The 19,335-nt window shown below is 46.7% G+C and overlaps 1 protein-coding gene across 2 annotated transcripts in view; it reads right to left on the minus strand.

The window, feature by feature from the left end:
• TIAM2 (TIAM Rac1 associated GEF 2) overlaps positions 1-19,335 on the minus strand; it is a 228,139-nt gene that overhangs the window by 103,477 nt on the left and 105,327 nt on the right. For both annotated transcript variants that reach the window (XM_045080146.1, XM_045080147.1), the window contains 3 exons: positions 6,449-6,575; positions 5,740-5,902; positions 3,551-4,696 (listed from right to left, as the gene is read on the minus strand). In XM_045080146.1, coding sequence (XP_044936081.1) covers positions 3,551-4,690 — 1,140 coding nt within the window. In that variant the 5' untranslated portion in view covers positions 4,691-4,696; positions 5,740-5,902; positions 6,449-6,575. The remainder of the gene's footprint in view (positions 1-3,550; positions 4,697-5,739; positions 5,903-6,448; positions 6,576-19,335) is intronic.

The raw sequence follows: 19,335 nt of genomic DNA on the forward strand, positions 1-19,335 counted from the left end.
TCAGCATTTATATCTGATTCTTAAACATGAACTTTCCCAGTTTCTAACACATTTCTAAAGCTTTCTATTGAGAATCCTAATAGCCAGTGACTGATTTTCAGCTAACAGGAATGTATGAGTGGACGTCCGTCCCTAAGTTGGCTCAGCTGCATTTGCCCGTCGCCGTGCTATGCGTATGAAACCAAGGAGTCGTGTATACGTGTACACAAGGCAGTCTGACTTCCATTTCTCTGCATGCACCTAGATCATCCTAGGCAATGCAAAATGTAACTTCATGACCAGGGCACTACCGAAAAGAGGAGAGAGGAGCTCAAGAGAGTTCAGTGTCTCTCGGGAGGTAAAAGAAAACTCCTGATCATCATTCCTCACTTTCTAGGAAAATGTATTCAAATTCACACCTGGCCGTTGTTCACATGTCTTTTTCCTTCATCCCACAGTAGAGACCACTAGCTCTCTGTGACTACGCAGCCCTCAAAGGGCCGTGAGGTCTAAAATTAGGAGGGCCTAAAGGCCAGGGTCTCTGCCTCCTGAATGTCCGCGGTCACTGCTGCCCACCAAATACGCCTGACCCTCCTCCCAGGGCCCAGCGCAGGGTCATTCCTTCTCCTTCCCCCTCCCTCTGAGTTGGACATGACCATGTGACTAGCTTGGGCCAATAAAAGCATGCAGAAGTGACACATGGAAACTTCCAAAGCCAACACACAATTTTCTTTCCTCTTCTGCTGCCAAGGCTTGCAGTTTTGCAGATGGAACTGCTCTGTGGACCCAGGGTCCCAGAGAGGAACAGTGCAGACCAGAGTGACAGCCTGGGAAAGAAAGGAACTTTGCTTGTACTAGCCTCGGAGTTCTGAGAGCTTTCTGTGATCTCAGCATAACCCAGCCCACCCTGACTGACAGAACTAAAAGCTCACCGAGGACAGGAACAAGGACTCACAGTACAGCTCCCTTAATATTAAGGTTTGTTGGCATCAAACACATCCTCCTCTCTAGCACATTCTGATTACTGTGGTACTCTTTTTCAGTTGTGTATGCTTTTTCACTAACTCACCCTACTGGTTAAAAACCCTAAGAAAGGGTTCCTCTTGTATACTGCTTCTTTAAAAAGTCAAAACAAGTCAGTCTCTCCATCATGGTAAGGGTTTCTGGACCTTAGCCCTGCTTGCACACAGAAGTTTATGTGATGTGAGAATATGCATTCATTTGGTGCCATCTGCTACACTGTCGGGAATTTTGCTCCCATGCGCTGACTACATTTTTAAGGATCTAAACCTGATCTCTGCCATAAATCATGAAAGGAAAACAGAGGAGGAAAAAAAAAAAAAAAAAAACATGACCAACAAAAGTGGCACACGTTCATCTTGTTAACAAGACGAAAAATTCGTCTTGCTTACCTTTACAGATTATCAATTGTGGGAACATAAGCAAAACTAAAAAGCTGGCTTCTCAGGATACCAAAGCAGTTCACTTTGACATTCAAGAAGCCCAAAGCAACTACCAGTGGCTATCAACAGTACCTTGGCCATGTGTCTCATCAGAAAGAGCTCTTATATGAGGCTTAGTAGAAATGGCTTGGGCCCTGGCTTCTCCACCAACTTGCCATGTCTCTTTCAGGGAAGACCCTCAAACTCCTTAAGCCTTATTTTCTTCATTTTAAAGTGAGGTGGAAGTCCTTTCCAACTTCCAAATTCGGACTTTTTGATTATCTAACCAGTCTGTTCTTCACTCCATAGGCTAACAAACCATTCAGAACGAAACCTCTGGATGACCCAGACTTGAAGGAGGTCACCTCCCAGGGGGACAGTGATGGCCTGAACGGGACAGAACGTGGTCAGTACACAGTGGCAAGTGGCCTGCCTTTAGCTGAACTAAACCTGAATTAGACTCAGTACAGTGGTGTGTGAGCCAGGACACACACGTGGACAATGAGGACCATACTCTATGCAAACAAGAGATGGGGAGTAACAGGCTCGAGGCCAGGATCAATTAGGGGTCCTGGTAAATGACAGCTAAACCTCAGTTAGCCAGAGAACACCTGAGCCAAAAAGACACAAAAGTTGCCTGTGTGGGATTGTAGCCCCAGAGAAAGCAGGACCTATTTCCCTCATCAGGCTCAACTTCTGCCAGCTGTTCAGGACATGGGACCTGATCTCTACTAGGCAGTGGTTGAGTGTGAAGAAGTGAGGAATAAGGCGTTAGCAAATTACTACATTCGGGCATATGAAGAGTTCCGTGGCGGGACGGTGGTCCTCTGTTCTTCATCTGTGGGTAAAGGGAGAGCCAGGGGCAACAAAGCACAACACGGGAGGGGTGCAGGTGGTGTGCCTCATGCATGAGAAGGAAATAACTACTAGTAAGTTTTACAGATCTGACACGATCTACTCAGGGAAGGCGGAAGCTTGGTCACCCATAAGGCTCTATAAAATTTTATAATTCCGTATCTATCTAGGATGGATAAAACGCAGTTTTACTAGAGACAAACTGCCCATTCAAATCTTCAACAATGCGACTTATATTGTGTAAGCAAAGGAAGAAAAAGAAAAAGGAAAAGCTTTCTTCCTTCTACAAACAACTAGAAGTAGAAACACACAAAATAGAAAAGCCAAGAGCAAAAGAATTAAAAACCTAGCAGCGCCTGGGTGGCTCAGTCAGTTGGGCATCAGCTTTCAGGTCAGCAGGACCCCAGGGATCCTAGGATGGAGCCCAGGGTCTAGCTCCCCGCCCAGTAGAGGAGTCTGCTTCTCCCTTCCCCTCCCTCCCTGCTAGTTCTCTCTCTCTCTCACTAGGTATCTTAAATAAATAAAATCTTTAAAAGAAAAAGAAGAACTAAAACCTAGCACTTACCACTAGTTACCTAAAAAGGCAACCTATTACTTTCCTTCCTGGTGACTAAGCCACTTTGTTTCCCCAATACAACATTATACATCATAAGTATTATCCTCATCACAATTCTTTTATCAGGCATTATATTTTTGATATTACGTGTTCTTGGGTACAAGATGTTTTCAAAAACTGTTTGCTAACCCCCTTAGAAGACAATGAGATTATACAGATAATTTTTTTTATGTATCCCCAAAAATGTTAATTTCCCCAAAGTAATATCAAGTTCAGGAAAGCGACTCATTCCCAAATAACAATGATCTAGCTCTCCTTATCTTTAGGCTTCAAGAATGAGCTCTAGCAAAATTCTCAGATGACCAGTTCACTGGGGAATTCTCTGGAATGCTGTACTTTCTAAGGACAGTTTGGCCACGCCTTGGGACGAGGCCTGCGTCCTGTGTCCTGTGGTGTTGGCAGCAGAGCGCAGGAGGTGAGCTTGCACTGAACCAGAGAGCCTGAGGTTGTGGGTTAAGAGAAAAAGTGCGCATCTCAAGCGTAAGAGAAAAACCACCCCACCCACCCCAGCAAACAGGAGGCACCCAGTCCCAGACTAAACTCTTCACTTTCCTGAGCTCCCGTAGCCTCAGCCCAGCGCCCTGGGGCAGCTCGGGCAACACTCCTGCTGCTGGAGAAGGGAAGGGAAGCTTCCCCCTCCACCCTAAGGTGTACTCACCTGCAGCTTCCTTTTCTTTCTGGAGAGGCTTCCCGTCCAGTCGCTGATGCGGCGCATGCGGGCTTTGAGCGTGTCCTTCTTGGAGGCGTCCTCGGTCAAGGTCTTGGACTTGCGGCAGGGGAGGGTGAAGGACGAGTACGGGCCGGGGTCCCTGCGCTCCACCCGGGACGGCACGTCCATGTCCGAGGCGAAGGACACGCGGTGGCTGAGGCTGGCGGGCGTGCCCATGAACTCGTTGGACAGCCGCAGGCCCGAGGGCGCCGGGCTGGGGTCGGGGTAGAGCTCCCGGAGCGAGGACAGGGACGAGCTTTGGTTGAACGGCTTGGGGGCCCCGGGCGGCGGGAAGTCGGCGGCACAGAGGCCGGGGGCGGGCGTGCCGGGCACCGGCAAGGAGCCCTCGGCCTCGCTGGCCTCGCTGGCCTCGCCCACGGGGCCCCAGGGCGAGTCGTACCAGGACGACTCGGAGCTCAGGGAGCTGCCCTTGCTGGAGCGCGGCCGCGAGTCCGGGGGCGAGTCGGGCCCGGCGCCCAAGGTGGGCGAGTAGCGCAGCAGCCGCACCGGGCCACCCGCGTCCCCCCGGGACCCCCTGCCCTGCTGGCCGCCGCTGTGGAACTCGACCCGCAGACAGCCGTCCAGCTTCCCCAGCGTCTTGATGAGCACCCGGGGGCTCCTGCGGTCCTCGCCGGGCGGCGTGGCGGCCGCGCTCTCGCTCCTCCCGTAGCAGTTGAGAAGGTGCCCACTGCAGTCCCTCGAGACGGCGAGGTCAGCCGCCCGCTCGTGCCCCACGTCGTGGAAGCCGTTCTCCGCCGAGAAGGCCGCGCTGCCGCTCTGGAACTCGTTCCCCGCGCCGCTCGTCCTGGGCTTGGGGTAGGCGCTGCTTTTCGGGACTTTGCACGTGGGTCCGCCCAGTCTGGATGCGTAAGGCTGAGCGCTCTTAAAGTGGGAAAGGCAGCTTCGGGCCAGGGACCGGGACTTGTAACCCGCTCCGCTGCCTCCGTGACCCCATCCGTGCAGGGACTTGTCATCCCTCCCATGAACGCTGCGGATTTTCAGGGAGCAAGGCTTTTGCTCAGCACCAGTGTTAGAACTGCTATGATTTTTAGATCCTGGAAGGGTGTACTGACTCTCAGAGTTCCCCATTGTAACCTAAATTAAGAACAGTAGCATCAGTAAGAAACATGACCTAAGTTACATTCTACTGTGACAGAATTTTCTAAAAAAAAAAAAAATTAAAAAGTTCCACACATTACAAAAGAACGATTTTTTTTTGGTGTCCCACACAAGTCAGAGAAGTAGGGACAGAAGTTACCTACTGAATTGATTCTCCTTGTGCCATGCAGGTCTTAACCAAGCAGACAAACTAGTTACTTTAAATATATAATTTTTTTGTATGCTATTAATACAGACATCCAATAGGCATAAAAATCAACTTAAAGTAGAGGCCTCCTGTAGGTGTGGCACTGAGAGGTTCCGAATAAATGACTCTTGAACAGAAACATGAAGGAAAGCATCTTAGCTCAGGCACTCCAAAACGCCAGCTCCTCAGTGACCAGAGACAACGACTTCTACCACACCCCAATAGAAGACACTACTGCTCCTTTTTAATAACATGAGTCTGGGGACCACACTCTGTTGGAGCTTTGACAGATCACACAGAATAGGAACACCACAAAAGGAGTCCCCCCAAACTAGGATGAGATGAAAACAGGAGTGGGGTAAAGAATAAAAGTTCTCATTTGGGGCAGAAAAACGCTTTAATAAAACGAATCTCTAGTGCTTGTCTAAAGCCTTTGAGGGTCCTCAATTTAGAACATGATGAGGAAAAGCAGTTGGAAGCTGATTTATCAGAATACGGATGTCTGAAAAAAATTTAGATTCTTTTCATTCCCTGTAAAACCCCCAATGTGTTCGATTCATCTATTACTTAAGCCAAACATGCAAGTTGAAATTTGAGCCAAACCTTCCCCTTGGGTTTTTCACCCTAACTGGTATATCACTATTTGAGGCAAGTTAGATACATGTTTCCAGTTCCATTTCAAAATATATTTAGTAGGTTTTTAATTCTTTTACACCTAAGAATGTACACCCACAAAACAAAAGTCAAATGGATTGACTTTTCTTTGGTAGGAATTAGCAAACACAATTAAAAACAAAATTAACCAGACTGAACAATGAAACTTACTTATTACCTTAATCACAGTCTTGCCACTCGACGTGAACCACAACTCATGTGCGCTGGCTTTACCTGAAGTCTAGTCTGTGCTCTGAGAGAGAGTAAGAGTCAGAAGGCTTTACCGGGTCCTAGAAAAAGGCAGCATGGTTAAGTATGGCACGTGAATCCATGAAACGATTCTGAAAAACAGAAATACAAGAAAACTGTCAAGCATTTTACACTGAGCTCCCAGAAGGTCAAAGCAAAAGTTTCTTGTAAATTACATGAAAAAACCACCAGTGTCCACAATCACTGTCAGAATAATAAATGAAATGTCTGTGAACTGCTTGATTCATCAGAGGTGTTGGAAGATATAAATGAAGCTAGAACTGCCCATCCAATCTTGTAAAGGCCATTAACTCAGCACACAGTCTGTAGTCCAATGCGTGCCTTTGTTTCAGCGGAGGGCAGGTGAAGGCACTGGCATGAGTCACGGCTCGTCTGTCACCACCAGTAGGAAAACAACTTGCAGACTCTGCACACCGACGGGATGGCAGGAGCATCACCCTGATAGGACAACAGTGCATTGTTCTCTATTTGACTCAGTAGTAACAACAAAACCCCAAATGCAGAATCACCGTGAAGTAACTTCCCTTTTAGAGACTGACCCCATAAAGGAGATTAAAAGTTTATCTCCCGCGTATGTCTGGGTCTTTCCACACAAGAAGCAGGAGGAGGAGGCCCACCTTGGAGGGTAAGACGACAGCCTGGGGAAGCTGCCATCTGGCGGGGCTCACTCCCGGCACTCAAAGCCTGAACGTTCTCGAAAGACAGACAGAGCAGAGCCGTGTGGGTTCAAGTGGAACTTTCTCCCTATTCAAAAAAAAAAAAAAAAAGAAGAAGAAGAAAATTATTTATAACTGTGTTAAAATACACATAGAATAAAACTGACCATTTTACCCATTTTAAACTGTACCGTTAGTTGTGTTAAGCGCATTCGTATTCTCACGCGGCCAGTCTCCAGAACGCTCACCTCACAAAACTGAAACTCCTCACCCCGCTCCCCAGAGCCCCAGCTTCCATTCTTGAGGTATCTCACAGAACCAGAATCACACAGCAGCATTTGTCTTTTCGGGATGAGCCTATCTCCCTTAGCAGAATGGCTTCCAGGTTCCTCCATGTTATAGCTTATGTCAGAATCCCCTTCCTGTACGAAGCTGGGCAGGTGCACACCCCACCTCGCTCATCTACTTCTCCATCAGTGGACACTCGGACTGCTTTCCACCTGTTGGCCCTTGTGAATGATGCTGCTACAAATGTGGGTAGACAGACTCCTCTCCGAGACCCTGCTTTCAGTCCTTTGGGGTATCTACCCAGGACAAGAACTGCTGACTCCTATGGTAATCCTGTTTAACTTTTTAAGGAACCACCATCCTGTTTCCACAGCAGCAGCACCACTGCGATACCCCCACCGACCGCGTCGGTGGAGTCCAGTTCCTCCACACTCCCACCAGCCCTGCGGTTGTCTGGGTGTTTGACAGGAGCCACCGATAGGTAATGAGAGGTATCTTAGTGCAGCTCTAGTGTGCGTGGTCTCTAATGACTAGCAATGCTGGCCCTTCGTATAGCTTCACTGGAGGGCTCCACAGTGACTTTTTTTTTTTTAGGATTTGATTAATTTATTTGACAGACACAGATCACAAGTAGGCAGAGAGGCAGGCAGAGAGAGAGAAGGAAGCAGGCTCTCTGCTGAGCAGAGAGCCCGATGCGGGGCTCGATCCCAGGACCCTGGGATCATGAGCTGAGCCAAAGGCAGAGGCTTTAACCCACTGAGCCACCCAGGCACCCCTCCACAGTGACTTTTAAAGTTAATGAAGCACCAGCCCTAAGTTTCTCCAATAAGGCCAAAGACACAAGTCTGCTGAGACTACTGTATAATCTCACGTATCCACTTTAAATTGGGGAGTTGGGGGGAATATCAAAAAGATCTTTCACTTTGGCAGTAGCAGGAGGATCTACGAGCATCTCACTCATGTGGCCAGAAACAGCACCTGCTACACCACTACCCACTTCTCTCTCAGTGGTCGCTCTCACACATCTAAAAGAGGCAACAGCCACTGGCTAAGATGCCACTAAAACACGGCCCCCGGGACCACTTTGACACCAGAGCTGGATCACAAGAACTCCACCTTTTCTTCTTAGAAGGGGAGAGGGGAGGGGGAGAAGGAGAAAGACAATCCTAAGCAGGCTCCACGCCCAGGGCAGAGCTCGACACGGGGCTCCATCACAGCCCTGAGATCACGACCAGAGCCAAAACCAAGAGTTGGGCACTTAACCAGCTGAGCAACCCCGGCACCCCAAGAACTCAACCCTTTTAAAAGCTCAAAATCTGAGTTGTCAGTATTTTCTCTGCTACATCTTAACTCAAGGAACTCAAAGCAGCAGAGTCACCCCAGCTGCCGCCACGGAGGCCTCCCCCATGAACTGATTGCCAGGAGCCTCTGAACTTGTTTACTTTGCTCAAGACCAAGGCCCGGTGATGACCCCCAAGGTGAAAGGCTCCAAGGTCACTCACCCACAGCCGCCTGCTTTGTCAGGCCCTTCTGCTCCGAAGGTCACGTGCCTGAAGACCAGCACACACAGCCCTGGCGTCAAGCCCTCCAACATCAGTGGCTCAAAACTGCCGCTGAGAAGCCCCCTTTGTCAGCTGCTCAAGGACACACAAAGGCCAGGAATCAAAGCCACAGAAGGGCTCCAGGGCGGAAGCTCAGTCCCCAACAGCAGGTTATAACCTCAACGCTTCATATTACTTTTGAAATTAAGTAGCTTAATTTTTATGTCATGTTATGCTTCAAAAACATAGCCCTGGACCCTGTCCCTTACAGGACACTGTCCACGCGAGGCCTGCCATTTTGGGGGCCCATCCAGTACACACCTGTTGAACTAAAACGTGGCAGACGGTTGAGCAGGAATGAGAAGGAATCACTCCCAAAGGGTCCGGCCAAAAGACTGACACACATGCCCACGAGGGCATGTTTCCACTGAACACTACACTCCCGAGAGAAAAGCAAAAGGCGATTGATGGAGACGGGGAACAACGTGCACTGTTGCCTACAGAAATGCCTATCAGCTGTTCAACATCTTCAGCCAATCCTGGCAGAAGAAAACCAGCCTTCAACAGGAGTGAAAAGAATTTATTCAATATTTATGAGGAATTTATTGACAGGAAGGGTCATTTCTGAGGGAAACAATTATCCTGAGGAGTTTGGCAAATTGAACAGATACTAAGGGTCATGCTTCCGCTGTGATTTTTGTCTAGAAAAAAGAGAATAAATAGGTCAAATGTTCAGCACCCCTGACTCCTTTAACAAAGGAAATTTATGGTAGTTAAAAACATTTTTGTTTGGGTGCCTGGGTGACACAGTTGGTTAAACCACTGCCTTCTGCTCAGGAAGTGAGCCCGGAGTCCCGGGATCGGGTCCCACATCGGGCTCCCAGCTCTGCGGGGGAGTCTACTTCTCCCTCTGACCTTCTCCTCTCTCATGCTCACTCGCTTGCTCTCTCCCCCTCTGTCTGTCTCAAATAAATAAATAAAATCTTTAAAAAAATTTTTTGTTGATAGAGAGGGGGCTGAAAATACGAAACAACAGATTCCCTATTTTTTTTTTAAGAGAAGAAACAGTTCAAAGACCCCAGCGTCTCTAAGCAGAAAAAACAGATATTAGATACACTAACCTGTAATAATCCGTATTAGGAGTGTCTTCATGTAGTAACACGCATTAGGTATGCTAACCTACAACTGATGTTAATGGGTATATAAATGTGCATCCAGGCCCACAGCTGACAGAGAGAATTCAGGGAAGACATTCTGGAATAAACGATATGCTGCAAAGACTGTGTGTGCTGAGCAAACACTGTGTGTTGCATAAACACTTTTTTATAATAATTCTTTTATTTATTGTATAATAAAATATCACAATTTTTAAAAATAGACCACCATTTCATGAACCTAAAAGAAAGACAAAAAAGTCCTTGTCTTTGGTTTTTTGCATTACCTTCCAATCTCCAATTACATAAATGTGCTTTTTAAGCTAAAATCACGAATAAGAACGATGTTTGTTCTTATTAAAACTGTGATCAATGACCACCCCCCAGAAATGTGCGGCGATGTGAAGGAATTCACAAATACGTCACCACGATCCCAACAGCCACTGGGACCTACTGAAATCCACAGAAAACCTCTTTCAGGAGGAAATGCAAGATTTACCTTTTCTTCATTTGCCTTGAACTGATGTGTTAAGATTCCCAAAGTCTCCATTTCTATACAGTATAGAGTTTACAGCAGAGGAAAGACTGCTTTGTCTCTGGCCTGGGCCAGCTGTCAGAAAGAGCAACTAAAGGGGAGTAAGAAGCACCCCCCCTGGGGGCCAGATGGCTCTGTGAGGAGGACCAGGGCTGACCAGGGACAGCAAGCACAACAGAAGTGTGGGGACACTGCATAAAAGCAGGCTTATGGCTGGGCAAGGCAGTGAGGGAAACTCAGGTTCTACCACCATGAGACACCAACAAGGCTTCTCATGAAATTCCAGAGAGATTTTCGTACTGAAATAGGAGCTTCTTCCTTGTCCAAGGCCAACATTCCAGATGGTGCTAAGAACTAAGAAAAAAGATGAGAATACGACTAGCCATCATTAACTGTAACAATACCTACCTGGTGTCCTTTATCTGGGGGTGGGAGGTTGGAGAGGGGGTACTTTGATCATTAAAAAGACAAGTCTCAGATTCCTACTCTAGTTTGTGTCAGAGAACTTGAGTTTAAGACCCGTTTCCATCTCTTAAATAGCACTAGTCTTTGGGCAAATTACCTAACACTCTCTGAATCTCATTTCCCCCACTTACAACTTGAGGATAAAAATATCTACCCTACTTATCTCACAGAGTGAGACTAGTGGAAATATACATGAAACCACCAAAAAAACCTGGGAAACACAGCACACACCCAGAGTACTATTACTAGCTTTAGTTTTAAGTCTAATTTCATGTACTATGATATCAAATCTTAGGGCCATTTGTTGTTCCATTTTATTCACTATCAATTATGCTAATTATTATATATTTATATATTTGTAATCTTCCAAGTTCTGTTAGCACATTTCTGATTTTTTTTATCAATTCTCCAAACAGTAACAGCATGTAAAACTACCCTGTATGTCAGAGGTCTGCCAAATGTCAACAAAAGCAGTCACATAAGTACATGGCTTATGTTATTAGATAGTCATGATAAAAAAAAAAAAAAATGAGGGGCACCTGGGCGGCTCAGTGGGTTAAGCCGCTGCCTTTGGCTTGGATCATGATCTTGGGGACCTGGGATCGAGCCCTGCATCGGGCTCTCTGCTCAGCGGGGAGCCTGCTTTCCCCTCTCTCTGCCTGCCTCTCTGCCTACCTGTGATCTCTCTGTCAAATAAATAAATAAAATCTTTTTTTTTTTTAAATGGACGAAAATAACCTAACTGCTCAATGAACAACTGGTATGACTTTAAAGCAGTCATTCTCAACACCACATCAACTTTGGCCCCATGGGGACAATTGGTAGCATCTGGAGACATTTTCAATTGTCACAACTGGGGTCAGGGCATCTGGTGGGTGGAATTCTGTCCGTGGCCAACAGGATGGCCCCCATGTGTTCCCTGACCCAATGTGTCAATAGTGTTGAGGCTCAGAAACCCTGCCTTCAAGTTTTACTGCCTGTCTTATTAAAACGGCTATAACACAAGAACATGCTGAAAAATCGGAAACAAATGCATTCATCGCTGCCAGGCTCCAAACTTAGTAACAAACGCTATACATGTTGCCCAAACCTGCTTCTCTCATGCTGAGTCAGTGAACTAGTCAGAATGCGAGAACTAAATGCCATGACTCAAAGAGGCCCGTTGCTCATCACAAGAAGACTTGAACCCCATGCGTAAAGGAGGCAGGCGAGAGGAGCATCTGGTCTCCCCAGGAACAGTGCTTAGGAAGAGGGATCCTTACCAGTCAAGCGGGCAGACAGCAAGCTGCTGCCAGGGCCTCAAAAGCGGAACGTGCACTGCAGAGCCCTAGCAGTGCTGTTCCCATCCAGCAGGACCCCTTCCAAAGGCGTATTCACAGATGGACGGACAAACCAACCTGCACGTCGGAAAGCCCAGGACTAGGCGGCGGGTGCCGGGCGGGGAGGGGTAGTGAATGCCACAGAAACCACAGCCCGGCTTTTGCAGCACCCAGCGCCTGAGGAAACCAATTTATCCCAAGGAGGGTCTCCGTGCTCACCCCTATTTCATAACAAACTCTAACGTCTAAGCATTTAGAAATGCTTGTCCAACTACGGGTCGTGAAATTCGTTTAATGAATCGGTGATCAGTATTTTTCTAAGAACAGAAGAGCGATAGAGCAGAGTACAGAATAAAATCAGACAGAAAGGAGAGACGAGCCTTCCAGTAAAAGTAAAAACGGTTTTATGAAATTAAATTGTGTGTGTGCTTGTCTGTTTGCGTGGATACTGAGCGATAATGAAGAACAATTGTGTCTTCATGACCAAACCAAAAAAAAAGTGTGAAAAACAATGAAACAGTGACTTATAAAACCTCAAGGAGCAGTTGCATGGCACATCTCTTTTAGTAAGACCCAAGGACAAACAGAGTCCAGGGAGTCTCAAAAGATTTGCTCGCTCACAGCCCCCAGCAAACGCTTGAGCTAAAGACAGGAAGAGACAAAGCGCCACCGGGGTCAGAGGGCAATCCCGGGCCCCACGGGCTGGGCACAAGGTCCTCGCTCTCCTTCATTCTACATCTTAAAAGAAACTTTCACTGGATGTTTAAATTCTTCAGAGCAAAGTTAAAAACTAAACCCCTATGGGCACGTGGGTGGCTCAGTCCGTTAAGCAACTGCCTTCAGCTCAGGTCGGGATCCCAGAAGAGTCCCTGCTCTGCGGGGAGTCTGTGTCTCTCTCTGCCCCTCCCCACACTCACGCTGTCTCACACTTTCTCTCAAATAAAGCAATCTTAAAAAAAAAAAAAAAAAAATTACTCCCCGCAAAAGTTAACTGAAGACCTGAGTCTTGAAGGATGAGTGGGATCTTGTTAGGTGAAAATAGGAAAAGAAAGGCTGTCCAAGGAAGAGAAAAGCAGTTTCTGAGACATGGGCACTGTGTGACAGCGTGTGGAGTCCCTAAGTGACTGCATGGAGAAAGACCCCGGCTTGTTCAGGAGAAACTCAAGGGCAGCAGGGCCTGACCACTGGTGTCAGGGACAAGGTTTAGAGAAGGGGGAGGTGAGAGAGGGGGAGAGGCTAGGGAGATGCCGACTCTCAGCCACCCATCACCCCTCCCCATGCGCCCTGCTGTCCCAGAAGCACCACGGTGTGCCACCCCCGAGGGACACCTGAGCATACCGTCAGGAGAAGGAGCCCACAGTCATCCACACCTCAAAGATCAGTGTGGAGGCAGCAATGGCAAAGGAGGAAGACGTTCTCAGTGCTGGCAGAACCTTGGAAGTTGAACGTCACAGAGTCCCACTCACCATTCGACATGAATGAGGAGCCCCTCCTGCTTATGTCCCCTCTGTCCTGAGACTGTGAGGGAACAAAAGGGATGTATGATCTGATCCTGTCCCCAAAAGGGCTTCTCAGATGGCGTGGGGAGGGGCTCATTACCAATATAAACTACTTGTAGAACCAATAAGGGGTTTATGACAATTTTAACAGCATGGAGTTCACGAGCGAGGTGGTGAGACCAACAGTCCCACAAATATTATCGGTATGTCGCTGGAATGCCAGGGAGCGGAGGGCCCAGCCTCATCTGCGCCGTCACAGAAACTGAACATAATTCAGGGTTTGGTTCTTGTTGTTTTATTTAAACCACCTTTTCAAGCAAAATTATAGAATTTAGTTTTAAATAAAATAATCCTAGAGAAAATAATGATTTTTCTTATTTTTCTTTTTGAAATGATCAGAATGCCTTTCATACATTTTCATCCTGGTTTTTCCCAGTTTTCCTTTTTTTTAAATATATCAAATGTTCAGTCCCACCCTTTTCTCCAAAGTCTACTTCAAATCTCATCCAAAATTTGGCCAACATCCTTGCCTCTACAGACCTTGCGCAGTAAGCACATTTGGTGACGGCCAAAGACTCACAAGATTCAGGTTTGTTAGCATGACTTTCCAATAACCTCTCATTTTAAACTTTTATAAACAGGAACCCTTCCACAAAAAAAGGGAGTTCAGGCTTGGGTGAGTCCTTCCCAAGCTTTGTATGGAAACAGAAGCCCTTGCATGGGGACGCGCAGGCTGTGAACCACAGGGCTTCTCGCGGACTCGGACACCAGCAGGTAAGGCACGTGCTTCAGTAAATCAGAAGCAGGCATCGCACCCCTGAACCTCAGTCACATTCTGTGACCAAAATACACCGTGGTAACTGTACCTAGTGATTCCTGGTTAAAATCTTGGTTCATTATATACTGTTCAAGTTTAAAAATGAACAGGCTTAAACCGCACATTTTTCCCCCTCATTGGAGTAGGCGCTTTCCTCGCCCTTATAAACATGTGACTCTTCCACCCCAGCCCAGCATGCAGCCTGATCGGAGAGCTCACTTCTCCAAGCCTGAGGCTTAAGGCTACAACAGAAGTTGTTCTGGGGTCCACAGGGGTCCACAGGGGTCCACAGGTAAAATTAAACAAGTTGTTGCTGAACTTTTCCTTAAATTATATGATTATTCACAAAAAACCTAGTCCGATTTTAGCTGGCAAATTTACAGAAACTTCCAGGAAAAAAAAATGAATAGATTAGGTATAGCTTAAATTGCATAATTTAGGGGTGCTGGGTGGCTCAGTGGATTAAGCATCTGCCTTCAGCTCAGGTCATGATCTCAGCGTCCTGGGGCTGAGCCCCTGCATCAGGTTCCCTGCTCAGTGGGGAGTCTGCTTCTCCCTCTCTCTCTCTCCCTCTGCCACTCCCCCTGCTTGTGCTCTCTCGCTCGTGCTCTCTCTCAAATAAGTAAAATCTTTAAAATAAAATAAATTGCATAATCTACAGAATTTGCAATTTTTTGGATACCTAAAGTAGAAGGACACACAGAGGGAAGGAAAGGATCTAATGCGCCCTGAACTGGTGTGTGCCAAGGCCACTTGGGGCGCAAGAACCCCAAATGCTTTCAGGATCAGCCCTGTCACCTCCAGGGATTAAATAATTTCACCAAGACCACTAAGGGGTCAAGGCAGGAAACCAACTTGGAAGTCTTTTAGTACTGTTTTAATACAGGCATTGCATCACAATAATTTTTAAATATTTCTACACTTTTCAACCTGAAATTTTCCTTTTTTTTTTTTTTTTAACCAAAGTACAGTTTAACTTTCAGGCTTTTCTTCTCAAAGAACATTCGTGACCCACACCCCTTTCCTAAAGAAAGCACTACGAAAGTCTGTCTCTGGTGGTATCCCTTTTTCAGGCGGCAAAGGCTTACACAGCTGGGAGTGGCCAGGAGAGAGAAATGAAAAACTGAACTTTTAAGTTAACGGAGAAGATTTAAGGTTACAATGTAGTTTGTCCATTTCACTACTTCACAAAGAAACATCACACAAAGGAAAAATTGGTTTTCTTGGTGGCGCACACTTCATGGTCTCTAGCTTAAAGATCCACTGGAATTTAGAATATGCCTCCTGAGGCTCAATCAGTTAAGCCTCCAAATCTTGGTTTTGGCTCCGGTCATGATCTTATGGGTCATGAAACTGAGCCCCACAACAGGCACCACACTCAGGGGGAGTCGGCTTGATGATACCCCCCCTCTTCCTGTCTCCTTGCTCACATGCATGCACTCTAATAAATAAATAAATCTTAAAAAAAAAAAAAAAAAAAAAAAAAAAAAAAAAAAACAATATACTTCCCCAAGGCTGTGAGGGTGAGACATGGTGACCAAGCCCCCGGTGGTGGAGAGAGGGAAGCGGAACTCAAGACCACCGTACAGCCAAGTGGCATCTTCCTGAAGCTTTAATTTCACCGGAGGTGTAATTTTAGAATTGCTTCAATAAAGAAATATATAATGAAGTAAAATAGAAAATTTACATGTTTGAGGTAAAATATAGGAGTTCCAACAATATTTAGGATTCGTATTGGGCTGCTGTAGGAACCTCATCAGGCATCCTAGGTAAGAAACGCTTTGACTGATTAACGCAATATTTGTTTACTGAACAACTACTTTGTGGTGGACACTGTTCCAGGCCTTGAGGATATAACAATAAATAGACCCCATTCCCCAAAATTCCTGCTTTCATGGAGCTTCTATTATAGAAGGGACAGGACGAACAACAGATGAGGAAAGTAAGTAAATTACTATAAGGGGACAAGAATTTTAGCAAAAAAAAGGAGGAGGAGGAGAGGTTGGGGGAGGGACACTGTCATTTTAGAAAGGGCGGAAGAGGAAAGCCTCACGGAATGTGGCATTTAAGTAGACAAGCAGGACAGAAGCCATGTGAATTCTGGGGAAAAGACACTCGAAGCAGAGCACAGAAAGGACACATGCTCAAAGAGGTAGAACAGGCAGGCCGGTGTGACCGGCACAGAAGGGGTCAAAGAAGGGACAAGGAACCAGAGAGTGCAGCCCAAAGGGACATTTCCAGGCCACTGGCTTTCCCCTCGAAATTGAATGTCGTGATTAGAGGGTTGTGACTACAGAAGGCTCACCAAGAGGTATACTTCAAGAGGACCACTGTGGCTGCCCTGTGTTGGGCTGTTGGCAGTTTTGTGGAAGCTGGGGCTGGGGGGCAATTAGGCTGATTCAGGGGAGAGACGGTGTGGGCTGGACTTGGGGAGACTGGTGAGAAGAGGTCCAAGTCCGGATATGGGGGAAGGGAGGGGAGAGCGCCAAGAGGATTCCCAGGTGGACGGGCAGGAGAGGAGCGGTGACGGTCAAGAAAGGCCACCATGATCTTCATTCCTGAAGCACGGGCAAGGCCACAGCAGAGGAGGCTTAGAAGGAGGCAAAGAGTTGGGTTTGAGATGTCTGTTGGACCTGACAGTGGGAATACTGAGCTGACCTAAATGGATGAGCTCTCCAAGGGAGTCAATGAACAAAGGGAAGAGAACCACGTGACGAGGTCAAGGAAATGAGGAGATGAGCACTTGAAGGAAACAGAAGATACAGTCAGTGAATCTAATTAAGAGGAAACCAAGAGAATATGCTCTCCTTAAAGCCAATCAAAAACTGTGGGAGATAACAGAGCACTGAACCCAGCAACGGGGAGGTTTATCCGTGAACCTGACCAGAGTGGCGCGGGAGTGAACCCTGGGAGTGAGTGTGAGGACGAGGTCAATGAAACGGAAGACGGTGAAGGGCAAGGACTTGCTGCAGCTGTCCTGTGATGGGGAACAGAGCAGCCACTGGTAGCTAGAAGGACAGAGGAATCCAAAAATGGGGGGTGGTCCCTGGTGTGTCTATCTCTCTGCGTGTCTGTCCTCAGGAGAAATCACGGCACGTGAATGGGAGTAACTGGAGGGAAAATGTGCTGTGTGACAGGAGAGAGGTTACTGCCGAAATGTTGTCCTTTAAGTAGACAAAGCAGAAGGACTCTCACGCACAAGACAGGACCCAGCCCAAGAGCAACCACCCTGTGCCAGGAGAGAAACTCTAGAAAAACACTTGAAAACAGCGATAGAGAAGATGTAGTAGGGCACCAGGACAGAAGGGCATTCGCTCCGGTGCAGAACTCTGGGAAGCTGCTAATTGCTGTGTGTTCTTGTAATTTCCATCTCCCCTTTAGAAGTCACGTGGCAGCGGGAGCAAGTGAAGGTCTTTGCTAGGTGACACTTATTTCCAGGGTGTTTTAGTGTTGTTTTGTATTTCACTTTTCTGGCTATTTCTGATGCCTTTGTCCATCCCATCAGTGTTAAGCGGACGACATCTGCACCTTCACACCCCGACACTATCCGTGGGTTTATGTACACTTTCCATAAAGATCTTAACTCTCTGTTAACGTTTACTATCATGAGTTTTCCTGGTTTAGGACTGTGTATAACGAGTCCTTCCACCTGTCCTTCCGTCTTCCAGGAGTGGCCACAGAGGACTTGAGAACAGTTTCATTCTCTCTGCCCAGAGCTCCTTTCCATCGCCTTCAGCCACCGAATGCTCAGCTTCGGGCTCTCCCGGGCCACCGACGCTGCCTCCCTTCAGCCCCTCCCCCCATCTCCACTTTAGAATGGAGATTCTCACAATTCTGCCACTACAGAGATGTGTCACGGTCCAGGACAAAAACAGGATAAAGGAGTGTTTTCACTTTCCAATGTTGTCCTAAAGATAGGCAGGATTTGCAAACCTTTATTTAAGTCTTCGGAACGCCCTGGACCAAGTCCTTCCTGACATTATCTGTAGCACCTACTACATCCCTTTCCTACAGTGAAATGATAACTCAGTCTATCACTTTACTTGTGGCGTTTATTTTTCCAAAAGTGCCTTGCATTACCTTGGCACTAAAGGAAAGCCCATCTGCTGTTCTGCTGTTCCCTTCCATGCCTCCCTCTATTAAGACCTCCCTCTAAACAGTCTTCTACTGGAATGGGACTGGGGGAGGGGAGGGAACGCTTCATCTCTTCATCCCAGGCTGAACCAGGAAGATCGGCAGATGAAGTCTAATCAAAGCTGTCTCATCATCAGAGGTTAGCACAGCACCTGTGCACCTAAAATTCTCTCCGGTGAGACATCAACGGGAAATAGGACCCCAAGTGAGTGTACGGCTTTGAATTTCATTAGGATATAAGACAGACAACTCTTGTCTCCCACCATGGCTTGAAGTCTCTCTGGTCTGATAAGTAGATAGGTAAGTAAATGAAAGAAAGAACAGATAGAGGGAGAGAAACGGACAGGGGTGGGTGTGTAAATGTATATACACATATATGTATATAAGTATACACAGACATGTCTCTACCACTTACAAAGAAAAAGTAGTACATACCAATGCATTTCCAATTCAAGAAACAGCCAGACTCAGGAAGGGGCTAACAAGATACCTGGTATCCTGTCTCAGCCCAGCAACTAACCATCTCAAGGACTTTGGACAAGTCATATCAGTGCTGTGGTTTTCCAGTTTTCCCACTTGTAAGTTGTCTAAGATCCCTGTGCAGCCTGACAATACTATGGGCTTTAAACAGCTGACAACAGTGTATAACGTATTCCTGGGGTACTCACGTTATAGCCACCTGCCACTTATAAGCCTACTGAGATAGACTGAGTCATAAAGACACTGCCAGTATCAGAATTCGAACTATTACGAACACAATGTTGTGTACTTGCAGGTGTCAACAGTCAGAAATTCAGGATTATCTCCTACATCACTACTACCTTTCCCCATCCTAATATTGTTGCTATTATTTTCGATTCCATGCCTTTTTTTTTTTTTTTGAGTCTTCCTAAGAAAGCCATTTTTATCTTGGCCTTTACCTAAGGTATACTTAATGTTAAATAAAAAGTGCAGAGTATCACTTAAATTTTTTTAATGTCCAAAAAGATCTTGTTCTTAACTAAAAATGATGTTTTTTCATTTTTCCATTAAAAATGAGGCTGTTTAAAATCTCATAGTGGCATGTCATTAAGGGGCCTCACTAACCCAGTTTATT

The sequence above is a fragment of the Mustela putorius genome, unplaced genomic scaffold (genome assembly GCF_011764305.1).
Source record: "Mustela putorius furo isolate JIRA1106 unplaced genomic scaffold, ASM1176430v1.1 tig00000450_pilon_pilon_pilon, whole genome shotgun sequence".
In the NCBI taxonomy this organism is placed as follows: Eukaryota; Metazoa; Chordata; class Mammalia; order Carnivora; family Mustelidae; genus Mustela; species Mustela putorius.